At 48.3% G+C, this 13,654-nt stretch overlaps 1 protein-coding gene across 1 annotated transcript; it reads right to left on the bottom strand.

Moving 5' to 3' along the window:
- Positions 1 to 1,254: 1,254 nt before the first annotated feature.
- OR2AT4 (olfactory receptor family 2 subfamily AT member 4) lies at positions 1,255 to 2,226 on the bottom strand. The gene has a single exon (XM_076340515.1). The coding sequence runs from the start codon at positions 2,224 to 2,226 to the stop codon at positions 1,255 to 1,257; it is 972 nt and encodes a 323-aa protein (XP_076196630.1).
- Between the last annotated feature and the right edge of the window lie 11,428 nt (positions 2,227 to 13,654).

The following is a 13,654-nucleotide window of genomic DNA, read 5'->3' as shown; positions in this document are numbered from 1 at the left end:
TTAAAAAATAATGTATTCTGCCAAAAATTACTGTTATGTTTAGATGAACTCTTTCTTGACTCTCTTTCAATTAATCCCCAACCTACGTGTACATTTCTGGTGGTGGACAGTGCAGGAGAGCGGCCCTTGTCACCTCCTCGCCCGGCTGGCAGGGTCTCCACCGCTCCAGCCCTCCTTGGCTGGAGGTCCTCTGCTCAGAGGCAGGCAAGAGCATTGAAGGTTGGTCACAGGAGGGTAAAAATGTTTGTACACTGGGAACGGAGACCCTTCTGATCTTACATGGGCTATCAAAGCAATGGATTGAATCTGGGTTGAATCAGCATCTCAAGTTAAAAATGTTAGTGGAAGAATGAGTGAGGAGATAGCCCAAGCCTTTCCCCAAATCTCTATTGTAGACCCCAACACCTTTAACGAGCTTTGAAAGGCTCCGTTAAACAGACGCCGTAGGAAAGACATGTATTTCAGTATGTTAACCACCGAAAAAATCAGGCACGTCTCAAAAAGTCAGAGATGCTCATTTGCACCCAACTATCTGCCTGCGCTGGAGAAAAAAATGACTTAAATAAGCTCCAGATAAGCAATCACACTTTCTGATGCTTGATAGCATCTCTGGGTAAAATTTGAGGTTCATGGTGTTTTGTTGACTGTTGCTTCACATCGGCTTTCCTAGTGCAGGAACCTGTGGATCAGGCTGTTGGATATAAGAGGTGGTTGATGGCACCGTATTGCACATGGGCACCGTTTCATCCAGCTGTACAAGCTGCGTTTTTAATTTACCTTTAACTTTTCCCACAGTTCTGCAGTCCCGTAAAGTGATTTTTTAGTTTCCTCACCCAGGAGTAACAGTCCAGGGTCACCCCTGTCATTTCTAGGGAAAATAACTGCTACCACCCCTGGAAGCTCTTAAATGGAGGAATTAAAATAATGCATCCTCTACAGCACAATGTGGAGGGGAAAGTGCAAAGAAATGTGGTACTGCTTAGCTTTATTTAGTGCATTTTCACTTTATTTAGTGCATTCACAGCTTTATTTAGTGCATCTCTGGTTTAGTCACTGAATGATAGAAACCAAACCAGAAAATTATAAATATTACAGCAAGTCTACTAAAAACTTCACAGAAATAGGCTGAAATACATTAACATAGGATATACCACAGTTCAGGGGACCCAAACAGAACTCCAAAGGCGATGATGTCTTAATTAACCAGAGGACTGAAATAATAAACAGCATGAGGCTTCTGCGCTGCTGTAAATTTTACCCAAATAAATTAAATTTTTTAGAAAGGGGAAAGATTTTCAGAAAAATAGACTTTTTAACTGCAGGTTTTACTTCCTTGTTCTGTAAAGTGTAAATGATGGTGTTTAACAAGGGAGTTAGAATAGAGAAGACAACGTTGCTCATGACGTGGACATCAACGGGGATGTCCGCTCTGTAGGACATGTACGCCACAGCGATGGAGGAGTAGTAAGTGCCCACCACAAGCAGATGGGAAGTACGCGTTGAAAAAGCTTTCATGCGTCCTTCTTTGGAGTTGATCTTTAGTATGGAGAGGATGATGTGGACGTACGAGAGGGTGACAAGCAACAGAGGGATGACCGACACTGTCATAGCGATGGAGAACCCCAAGAAGGTCTGGAAATCGGCACTGAAGTCCAAGCACGCGGCTTGTACCACTGCCAGGTGGTCACAAAAGCAGTGGTGAACCCTGGTTGTGTCCCTGTAAGCCAGCTGAGAGGTCTGCGTGATGATGGGAACGGGTATTAGTAGCGCAGTGATCCAGGCACTCGCTGCCAGCTGGATGTTCACTCTTCTTGTCATCTTGGCCGGGCAACAGAGGGGGTTGCAGATAGCTTCGTAGCGGTCGTAAGCCACGACCGCTAGGAGAAGCGCCTCGGTTACCGTCAACCCATGAAAACTGTACATCTGCAGAAAACAGCCCCAAAACGAGATGGTTTCAGCGTTGCCCAGGAACATTGCCAGTGTTTTGGGGATGGTGGTGGCTGTGAAAAGCACGTCTAACACAGGGAGGTTAATCAGGAAAAAGTACATGGGTTTGTGGAGCGTGTGGTCGACCACAACCACGGTGATGATGACGGCCTTACCAACCAGGATCAGCAGGTAGAATAGCAAAAACACAACGAAGAGGGGGGTCTGGAAATCCTGGAAAGCTGGAAACCCCACCAAGAAAAAGACTTTAGTGGAAGCGTTGCTGCTGCAGCTTTCCATGGTGGGGCTGGTCAAAACACCTGCGAGGATGAAGAGGGAGTAAGGAAACAGGCTGATGTGCAGGAAGGCATTTTCTCTAAGGAGCTTTGCAGAGGTTCTGCAAGGAAAACGCACGTTGGATGAAATCTCGCAGAGCCAAGCACGTTGCAAGACACAGCTCGGCCCCTCTTGTCTCTAACCCGCAATTAAGATGATTTGGATTCTCTGTTGATGATGTGGATCACGTCTATAGATGGCATGCTCTTCAGCTTTGGGCACGAAGGGCAAGGATTCGTCTCACCTGGCTTTGGGTGCTCTTCGTGCAGAGTCCCCCATCTGCACCGGTCCTCCTGGTTCCCTTTTCTGGTCCGTGGGGAAAAGGGGCATTTTGGGGGATGCAGCTCCTCTGCCCCATTCGGCACCGTGGGGGAGATGAGTCGCGTTATGGAAACGCCCATTTCTCTTCTCTAAGGGAATTCAGGGAATTAGCTCAGAAACAGTCAATCATCCATCTCTCTTTTTCTAGGTTATTACAATCTTTGCTACCCAAAGTCATTCTCATCACCGGTTTTCGTGCCCATGTTACCTCTGGGTGGCTACTTGCAGCTCACTGCCTTTCCCACGGTCATTGCAGCACGCAGTCGATTGCTGCTGCTGTTGCTGAAATTCAGATGAAAATGTAGAACTTCTTTTACTTCCAGGTCGTTTCCTGGTACATAAAAGCAAAGGAACTTTCACGGTAATTTTTTGGGCTGGTGTAGGTCAGCCTCATGTCTTTTACCATAGTAAGAAATGTTTTAGAGATTCATGAAGTTCAAAGACACTGTAATAAAAAAACTAGGAATAAGTATCTGCCAGTGACTTCAGCTCAGACGGAGGGGAACACGATGTGGGACAGCTTACAGCCCTTACGTATTTTACATAATGTAGCTCTACAATTGCATTATTCATATAAACTTGTGATACTTTTTGGATTTCTCCAGGAAGGGTAAGAAAGAGCAGGCCGTACTTCTCCGTTTATTTTACATTATGAGCTTTTAAGATTCCTGCGTTACAAAGATTTTCTTCCCTCTCAATAGAAATACTTCCTCTGTTGCTCGTAAAGATTGAATGCAGATTGGAGAGGACTGTTCTGCCCAAACCCTATGGAATATGCTTGCTTGCTGCGGCAAAATAAAGCAGTGTTTTGGGAACTTCCAGCATCTTCTATTCAAGCCGCGAAAGAGCTGCTGCACTTTCCTAGGCACAAATTCCTTTGGAATTTATCTATTTTCTCTACCATTGGGTAAATCGAAACTAAGATAATGTTCAGAGGAAAAACCACCCTTGTTTTCATTAGGTTTATGCTAAAAAAAGAAGGAGAAATGAAGCTTAATTAAGTTTTTATGCCTTTTCTTGGTTTCCTTATCCCAATTTAAGAGAGGAGAAATAAAGCTCTCTTGGAAATGTTTTGTGCTTGGCCACAACTAGTTGAAAGTAATGGTTGGTCTCATGCAATTTCTTAACGTTATTAAATCTCTGGTAATTTTCAGATAGTTTTACCTTTCACCCAGAAAGTCATCTCCATAACCATACAGGAGAGCTCCATTTAATATTACAAATAAATAGATTTTCTGCCACACTGAGATTTAAATACAATTGATATTTTGTTTACTCTCTACCTCTCATCTGATCTACCCTTCTCCATTTCTCTTTCTCGTTATTATTTTTTCCAAACTGGTAAGTTTCGAGGATGTAATTTGTATAAACAATGCCACGCTATTAAAAAACCGAAGAGAATTTATTGTATTGAATTAAAATTGCCAGCATGTAATGTCTTCAAAATTAGCATTGATTTGAAGTTGTTTTCAGACATAGTAGATCAAATTCTCATTCTTTGGAGCCTGTTGACATGTATTACAATCATAGTTTTCCATCCTGGACCCCATAAGAACATGTAAATCAAAATGAAACACTTAGTCTAAAAAATATTATCGTATTAACAGAATAGTATCAACAATAACTCACTTGCACTTTGAAGTTATAACAAGGTCTTCCCCTTCCTTAATGTTATCCTTAGTGGGAAGCGAAAAACTCCTGCAATAAATCAACGGGCAAAGCCACTGCTGGTATCGAACATATTTGAACGCGCTGCCCTGCTCCCCACCCAGAGATGCTCTCCGTGATGTTTTTCTTGCCTTGAGCTGGGAGACCCACACGTTATTTTCCCGATAGAGTATCTCAACAGTTTTGAATCCCCCTGTTGCACGCCGCAGCTCACAGCGGATGGAGATCCTACAACAGATTTGCATAGTCAAGAGCAGCAAAGGAAGAGTTTTCACTACCCAAAGTTTGTCGTGTGATGGAAGTGAGCTGTTGTGTCGAGGCCGGTGGAGAAACACTGGAGGAAGACCAGTCTTTTCTTCCCAGATCTGGAGGAGCTTCCCATGGTTCAATATTGGCCCTTCCTCTGGCATTTCCTTTCCAATGCCTGGGTTGCGCTCTGGAGGGCGTGAAAGTCTCCATCTCCCCTTGCACACCACCCGGGGCATACACCGAAGATGTAGCGCACGGCCAAGGCAGAGGAGCAGCTCTCAGGTAGGGTCAGCGGCAGCTCTCCCAAATGTGGGCACAGCCCAAATGCAAATGCAACCACAGAGGATCCCGACCTGTATCTATTCTAGCTCCATCTCCTTTCTCCAGGATTTTCAGGTCAAGCCTGGTACGTGGCTCAGCTGGTGCAGGAGGAGCGGGCAATCGCAAAGACAACGTGCATGAGACTGGGCTGGGCAGTATCTCTGGCTGCTCGGGAGTTTCCTTGGGTGCCATCCCTGCAGGTTGGCCTCTGGTTCTTAATTCTACCTCGGACAGGAGCCCAGGACTGCTCCATGCACCATGCTTAGGCATGTCTAGGTATGTTGGCCAACATACAACCCCTTCACATGGACAACCGGGTGACTACTTCAGCCGTCCTTGGGCCACTTTTGTGAGCAGCCCATCTCCTTGCCCTCGCCGTGCCCGAGACCATCGCCTCTAAACCTCATAGCTTCTTCTTTTGGAGGCTTTGTCAAGTGTGGCTGAGGCCAAGGGGAAAAATGACAGCCCTTGAGAGCTGTGTGGACTGGGAAATCCTGGCATGCGGCATGAGAAGGCACTGCCACCTGGCTCTATAGTCAATGGAGGGATGCATTCCCTTTGAGGGGCAATTCAGAGCTACTAAACTCCTTCTCCAAATGTCCTCCCAGACAAATGTCGTCTTGCTCCAGATGCCTACATAAACATCTTCACTGTCCTCTAACCATCTTAAGTCAAAGCTGTTGGATGGCAATTAGAAAGGGTTAAATCCTGTCCTGTGTAAATAGGTTCTGATGCACTCAGGCTTCTGTGGTGCAGGATGCGTCCTTGGACACGGTACAGAAAAATACAGATTTGATTACAGTATTAGCAATTAATGAATAATGCACCGACCTGCATCTCAGGAGGATCTGGATACATAACAGAAACTCAAACCAGCCTCATTTCCATTGCTCCGACCCAATTATTCCCCCAAATTGCAGTCATATCTTTGACAAATGACAGAGCTGGAGAGCTCTGCCAGATGGTGGGATCTGGCGGTGCTCCTGGAGTGTGTCCTCAAAGTCATTTTTCCCAGGATATTTTTCCAAAGTCATTTTTCCCATTTTTCCCTCCCTCCCTGGGAGAAGAAGCCAAGCCAGAATATAGGTGGGGTTCAGGTACCAGTTCCTTGGGTCCAATGTCCTGGGGCTGAATCCTCAGGCTGGGGGAGATGGGGTCAGCAGAGCATCGCTGAGGGCTTGGCAAGAGGTTGAGATCTTTTTGGGAACCTGAGGACATAAAGATGGATCCCAGTTTGGTTTTATTTGTAAAGTGTGAGGTGGGATTCATGCCAGATTGGGCCAGCTAGTTTTTAAACAGAATCTTTGAAATAAACTTTTACTGCAGTGGGTGGTTTGCATGCATCTTTGAATCCTCAGTATATTTTCATGATTATCTTGCCCCCTGGCCATTCTCCAGCCACGTCCTGACCAAGAGCCACCACAGCCAGAAACAATAATGTGGTGGAGCTGTGCAAAGTCACTCCTGAATGGACTTAGTGTCCTTGATAGCCGCCAAGTGCTCACGACACTTGTTGATAGGTTTTGGTGTGAGGTTCACACCTTCTCCATCATGTTTCTGCTGTGGATGTTATCCTGCAGTCCACATCTTGCTCCAGGGACTAACAGGGGGACACCAGCTATGTTTCCAAGCAGACAAACCCACAAAACTATGCTTTCCTGAGCTTAGACTACGGATGAGAAAAATCTCCCCTACCTTTAGTCAACTGAAAATTTAGTTCTAATATTCTTCTAGAAAACAGGTAATAAAATATCCCTTGCGTGGCACAAAGGAGGAACTCATTGCTGATTATAAACCATTCGAGCTGTGGTCTTGCCTTGTCAGTTATAATTTAAGTTTTAATTACTTTAATTACTTCAGATACACCCACTGTAGATGATCCTGGGATTATCTAGCCTCTGCTCATTCTCAACAAATTGGTGGAAAAATGCGTTACAGGACAACAATCCCTCCTTCAGGATGGCAGTTTCATTAAACTACCCAATTCTGTGAAACACCCACACGCTCAGGACTAAGAGCTGCTCCGGCTTAAAATGTCATCGCTGGCTTCCCTGGGGACAGGACAGAGATGTTCAAGGTGTCAGTTGGTTCACAGCAGTCTGCTAGACCTGAATGTTGTATGGTCTTGAGCACACCAATGTCTGGTGGTATCTGCGATATCTCCTCCCAGGAGTGCAGCTCTGTAGGACCCTGGTGATGTCACCACCATGGTGTCTGCAGCTGTCCCAGGTGGGATGGCCATGGTGGGGGGAGGATGGAGAGGTCAGCACAAACGTTGACACCCTCAGCAGATCTGAGGTCCCTGTTCCTGCTCCAGGCCATGGTGGGTGAGAGGGTCCGCTGGGGAAGCTCACCTCATTCGGAAGCAGATGTCTGGCGTAGCTGGAGAAATTGCACCATGAAAATGCTACACATGAAGCTGCGGGGACTTGCTCAAGCGTGACTAGCAGATATCAGCAAAGGAGGCTGCTAAATGCCGTGAGACAAATGACCGAATCACAGAATTGTTGAGGTTGGAGAGATCCTGAGATCATCTGGATCATCTACGGCAGGTTGCCCAGGACTGTGTCCAGTCGGGTTTTGAGTATCTCCACAGATGGAGACTCCATGACCTCTCTGAGCAACCTGTCCCAGTGTTTGGGTGGGGGACAAATCCCTTCCCTGTGCTACGGTTGCACTGAGCAGCAGCCTCCCCACGCCGTTCCCCCTTCCCGAGCACATCTGGCCAGGTGTGGGACAGGGCAGCAGAGCTGTCAGACAGAAGCCAACCAGACCTTCCTGAATGAGACCACGGTTTCTCTTGAAGGCCAAGCCCTTTCGCCTGGGAGCTCCCACTCTTCCTGGCTGGGACCACCCATTGGGATGGCAGAAGAGCCAAGCCCCGAGCTAGTTCAGCTCAGTTCATTACTTACAACCAATAAGATATTTCTTTTCATCTCCTTTTCTTCTCCCTCCTTCCCTTTGCCCTCAGACTTGTCTGAGCTACCTTCTCCCACTGCCACACCCTGCTCCTCCAGCTCATGAATCGCTTCTCCTCTGCTGTCTTCCATTGCGTGAGCCTCACTGGTCCTCCCTAGGGTTTCCTCACCATGCCTGGAGCCCAAAACCCCCATCCCACCCTCACCCCCCCTCAATCTTCAAAGCTGCAAAACTTTTTTGCAAATTTGCAAACATTGCCAATTTGCAAATCAACACTGCTACCACTCCTACCCACTTTAATCCTTCCCTGTCCCCCCTCGCATGCTCATCTCTGGTCATCTGGTTTCTGCGGTCACTTCTCGGAGCACGTCTTGGTGCAAGAAGGCTGAGGGCATGTGTCCCCTTTTCCCCATGCAGGAGGCAGGATCTGGCCCTGCTCCATGGGCATGAGAGCACATAACGTCCATGCTAAGCCATGATCACGCTCAGCGCAAACAGGACAGGTAACGACTCTGCTCGTTTCCATCCATTTTCTAACGTACACCTTCTGGAGCAATTTCCCATTCGAAGTTCTGATTGCATCTGAGCAGACGCGGTGCCCCTGACGGCGGAGCTCCTGGGTGCTCGTGTTAAAAATACTCCCCGTAAACATTTGGGAGAAGTTCCGTTTCCAAACATGTTTGTTTCGAAACACTAATTCTTACCCTCAGGTGGCAACGCCAGTGAAAACAGCGCAAATTGGTCTCTCGGTGGCTTGCAGGTCTTTGGGGTTTTAGAAATGTTTTTCAGAATGATTAATGTCCAGGGACGGCGTAATCGGGGCTTGCACGGCCGGTGCTGGAGTGTGCCGAAACCTTGGGGAGCCCGAGCCTCAGATTGCATGGGTCCCAGTGAGCATGCAGTAGGAATTTTAAAGGTCTTAAACCCTTTAAACTGTTTTGTTGGTTTTTTTTTTTTCAGCCCTGACATGTTAAGAAGCTCTGGGTGACTTGGTCTATGGAGAGAGGTTACACTTCGGGCTGCTCTGCAGATGTGGGGTGTCATCCTGAAGCCACTTTTTGTTCTCCCATAAGTAAACTCATGAACACTGCTGTACCCTGCGGATGTCCCAGAGTAGCACAAGTGCTTTCATTCTCCTAACTATGACTTGCTGGAAAATACTTTCATTTTCACCTATATGCTAGATTTAAAGAGAAAAGGTCCAGCGAAGAGCCGGCAGTGTGCCCGGGCGGCCAAGAAGGCCAATGGCATCCTGGCCTGTATCAGAAATAGTGTGGCCAGCAGGAGTAGGGCAGTGATCGTGCCCCTGTACTCGGCACTGGTGAGGCCGCACCTCGAATACTGTGTTCAGTTTTGGGCCCCTCACTCCAAGAAGGACGTCGAGGTGCTGGAGCGTGTCCAGAGAAGGGCAACGAGGCTGGTGAGGGGTCTGGAGAACAAGTCTTATGAGGAGCGGCTGAGGGAACTGGGGTTGTTTAGCCTGGAGAAGAGGAGGCTGAGGGGAGACCTCATCGCTCTCTACAACCACCTGAAAGGAGGTTGTAGCGAGGTGGGGTCGGTCTCTTCTCCCAAGGAACAAGCGATAGGATGAGGGGAAACGGCCTCAAGTTGCGGCAGGGGAGGTTTAGATTGGACGTGAGGAAAAATTTCTTTACTGAAAGAGTGGTGAAACATTGGACCAGGCTGCCCAGGGAAGTGGTGGAGTCCCCATCCCTGGAGGTATTTAAAAGACGAGTAGATGAGGCGCTGAGGGACATGGTTTAGTGGGCATGGTGGTGTTGGGTCGACGGTTGGACTCAATGATCTTAGAGGTCTTTTCCAACCTCAATGATTCTGTGATTCTATGATTTATGTAAAAATTTCTTACATTGATGCCATCTGAAATAACTTTCTCTTTATTTCATTATTTCTTTTTTTTTTTTTAAAGAAAATAAAAATAACATGCCTGCATAAAAATAAATTAGCAATGTTTGGCCAAGAACGTAAGAGCACAGCTGATGCCCAGCCGTGTCAGACCATGGCCCAGCTCACGCCGCCTGCTCTCCGCAGTGGAGATGCTAACGGGGAGAGCCCCTTCCTGGGCTCCATTGCATTCACACTACCCCAGCAGCCAAAACTCTCACACCGTCCCTTCGCCATCTGTTCATGGACCTGTTGTCCGTCAACTTGACCTGCTGGTCCTCTGCACCTCTACAACCTCGTGGGCTGTAAATCCCCCTTCGACCTGCTGGTCCTCTACATCTCTACAGCCTCATGGGCTGCAAATCCCCAAGGTGCACTGCCTGCTGCATAAAACCAGGACTTTCCTGTTTTAAACCATTCCTCTACTGGTTTCAGTGAGCATCCGCTGGTCCTACTGCTGGGGGGGTTTCAAATGTCAGATCTGCATTCACCTGAACTCCATCCCCTCCACCCTGCTCCCTGCTCGAGCTGGGAGTGATCCTATATAGGAGCAAACTAATGCTTGGAATGATGAACCCAGCTTGCCCCCGTTTAAAAGATTATTGACCGCACCATTGATTTTGAATTTCAGAAGTTCTGGGGAGGGAAATGCTCATTTCTCTTTGTGTGCCTAAAATGCTGGATGTCACTCTTCAGCTACCCAATTTCACCAAGTGTGCACGATTGATAATTAAAAAAATAGCTGAATAAGGGAAGATTAATAAATGGATATGCTATGAACAAGGTGAGTGACATGGCTAGATCTAATCGGTATTTGGATGCCGTAAAAGTGCGTTTCCCTACAGCACGTGAATTCTGTATAAATCACCCCCATATCTCAAGTTGCAGAAACAAGAACAGAGAAGGGTATTGGGGCAGGGTGAGGATGACACCTTCCTTCCCCCCTTGTGCTTGTGGTTTTTCTGTGCACGAGGCACGTGCCATCCTGTTAAAAAGGGGCAAAGGACTCAGCAATTCCCCAAAGCACAGCTGGTCTCATGCAGCTCGTACCCCACAGCCTCCAGGATGGCTCTTCAGGTGAGCAGCCCCAAATTTATAGGCAGGGCTGGGTGTTTTCTGTGCAGCGGGTTGAGAGGTGGGTGGCGGCAACTTGATTCACTGGGAAATTTGTCTGAACAGCCCTGACTTTGCCGATGGGGAAACTGAGGCTGGCGGGAAGCCGGGATGTCCCTAGGACCTGCTCAAGATGTGGGTGGGTGCAATCCTCGCTCACACAAAACTGTGAGCAGCGGGAACCCAGAACTGCTGTTTGCTTTTTCCTTTTGCCTAGCTAAAAATTGTCAGATAAACTAATTATTTTTTTATTTCTTCCCTTTTTCCAGAGATATGCACAGAAATAAAATTCATCCCCAGCCCCAGAACTCTCTGGAGAGCTGGCGGGCTGCGGAGTGAAGGATGCTTGGAGCTCGGGGCATCCCGACTCCGGGACTTTGCAGGCTCCCTGCTTGCATGAAGGGAGCGTCCTCCTTCTCCGCTCTAACACTGCCACCCCCAGGCACACCAGCACACAGCTCCCCGGCCTTGGGGGGCCCAGTGTCCCCAGGACCTGCCGGACTCCTCCTCTTCTCTGCCCAGGGCAGAAGAGGTCATCCATCCATCCATCCATCCATCCATCCATCCATCCATCCATCCCTCCCCTCCATCGTCCATCTCCATCCTGAGCTGTGGTGGTAAATACCAGCTGACGGCTCTGAATGTTCCCACCAGCTTTTCAACAGGCAAATACTCCCCAGCTAGTTATTTTGGGGGGATACATGGCTCGAGTGACTGGCACCTGGGTGAGAGTCCCTCATGCCTTACCTCCTTGCAGTGTCCATGCAAGTCACACAACCTGTTTCTGTATACGGCATTCAGGTTTTCACCTATGGTGGATTTATGACCAATGGACACGCTTCTAATCCTCCCCAGCGCAGTGCTATGAGGGAAGAAAGGATTTGGGATTATATCAGCACAGCCGTGCCTAGCCCAGGGACTTGGACAAATGCGCTGGTGGAGCAATATCTGCCCTGGACCCATGGTGCAGACCCTGGAAGGGTTGGCTGGAAGAACCTTCATGGCCACCAGTCCAACCTCCCCCTCCAAACGGGACTGTCACCTGCATGGGTCAGGGCACCACATCCTCAGAGCATCCATTTTTTTTCTGTTGAGCCCAAAGGAGCTACCTGGAGGTGGAAGTCTCCACTTGGTCAGGTGAAACCCTACCGTGAGACATGGGCTGGTCAGGGCCTTGCAAGCCTCATGTTAGAATCATAGAATCACAGAGTGGTTTGGGTTGGAAGGGACCTCTAAAGGTCATCTAGTCCAACCTCCCTGCTGTGGGCAGGGACATCTTCCGCTAGATCAGGTTGCTCAGAGCCCCTGTCCAGCCTGACCTTGAATGTTTCCAGGGATGGGGCATCCACCACCTCTCTGGGCAACCTAAATGCCCGAATTTGCACTGTGACTCCAGGGACATCCAATGAAGCCATCAGCGGGTGCATCAAAGCAAACAAGAGGAGGTGGCTCTTCATGTGGTGTCCCATCCATCCTGTCGTGAAACTCCCTCCCATGGGATACTATGAGATAAAGCTGACACAAGTTCAATGAAGGACCTGGGATGCCAGTGGAAGAGAAATTCAGGGTTGCTAAATAGTTAATGACTGTCCTGACTCAAGGAAACATTGAGTTGTAAATGGTTATACTCTTGGGGCCCCTATTGGACCATCTCATGGACGAGGTGGGCTGCTGGCCACCTGGACACAGGTGTCTTCTCAATTGCTCGTGCAACCTTTGAGAGTTCCTCACAAGCAGGACGATTGCTCAGATGTGGACATTTTCATAGAATCATAGAATCATAGAATTGTTTAGGTTGGAAAAGACCTCTAAGATCATCGAGTCCAACCATCGACCCAACACCACCATGTCCACTAAACCATGTCCCTCAGCGCCTCATCTACATGTCTTTTAAATACCTCCAGGGATGGGGACTCCACCACTTCCCTGGGCAGCCTGGTCCAATGTTTCACCACTCTTTCAGTACAGACATTTTTCCTCACGTCCAATCTAAACCTCCCCTGGCACAACTTGAGGCCGTTTCCTCTCGTCCTATCGCTTGTTCCTTGGGAGAAGAGACCGACCCCACCTTGCTACAACCTCCTTTCAGGTGGTTGTAGAGAGCGATTCCTCTCCTATTTAGAAAATCCAATTAGCCTGGCTTAATGAGAAGGTGCCGTTGTGCCTGGGAGATGTTTTTCTGATGTCGCTGCAGCTGAGCTCAGCCCTTTGGAGACGTGGCCAAGTGTCCTGCCCATGGGAGGCTCTCCTGGTGTAAAACAGAGATCAGCGATGGAGCATGTCAGCATTGCTGTGAGACCTGATCATCACTTGGAAATGAAGAAAAAAAAAAAGTTAAATTTTAATACTTTGAGGCTATTCTGTGTCATCCTGCTCAGGCAGAGGCTCTGACGGGGAGGACTTTGGAACTTGCTGAATGTCACCGTGGCGCTGCCCGCACTGTCTCTCCTTGGCTGTCAGCAATAGCTGGCTCTAAGCTTGGCTTATCTCCGTGCACAGCCGGCACGGTGCAGCTTAGCGTGGCTCCTGCCTGTTTTCTCAGCTGCTTTCGCTCTGCACTCTTCCAGATTCACAGCCTCTCACCGTGACTTTCCAAAGCCGGCACTGGAAATTACCCTGTCCTTAAGTCCTCCAAAATAGGGCCCAAGCAATTCTAAAATACTGAGCTTATCTAAGCACTCCCAAAACTCCTCTTTCACCATTTTTGGCTCTGTCCATTCCCCTCCACTGTAGGTGTCTACTTTGCTCACAGCTGCCATTGACCTTTTGGTGACCATTGATGTGAAAAAGCCATTAAGCAGTGTTGGCTGGCAATGCCACCATGGAGAAGACCAGCTTCTCCCTGGGCTTCCTCCTCTCCACGTGCTGGTGGCCATCCTTGCGGCTCTGGTGGCCGTCC

Source organism: Aptenodytes patagonicus, chromosome 1 (genome assembly GCF_965638725.1).
Source record: "Aptenodytes patagonicus chromosome 1, bAptPat1.pri.cur, whole genome shotgun sequence".
Lineage (NCBI taxonomy): Eukaryota > Metazoa > Chordata > Aves > Sphenisciformes > Spheniscidae > Aptenodytes > Aptenodytes patagonicus.
Note: the sequence above shows the minus strand (reverse complement) of the source record. Positions and strands in the feature narration are given on the sequence as shown.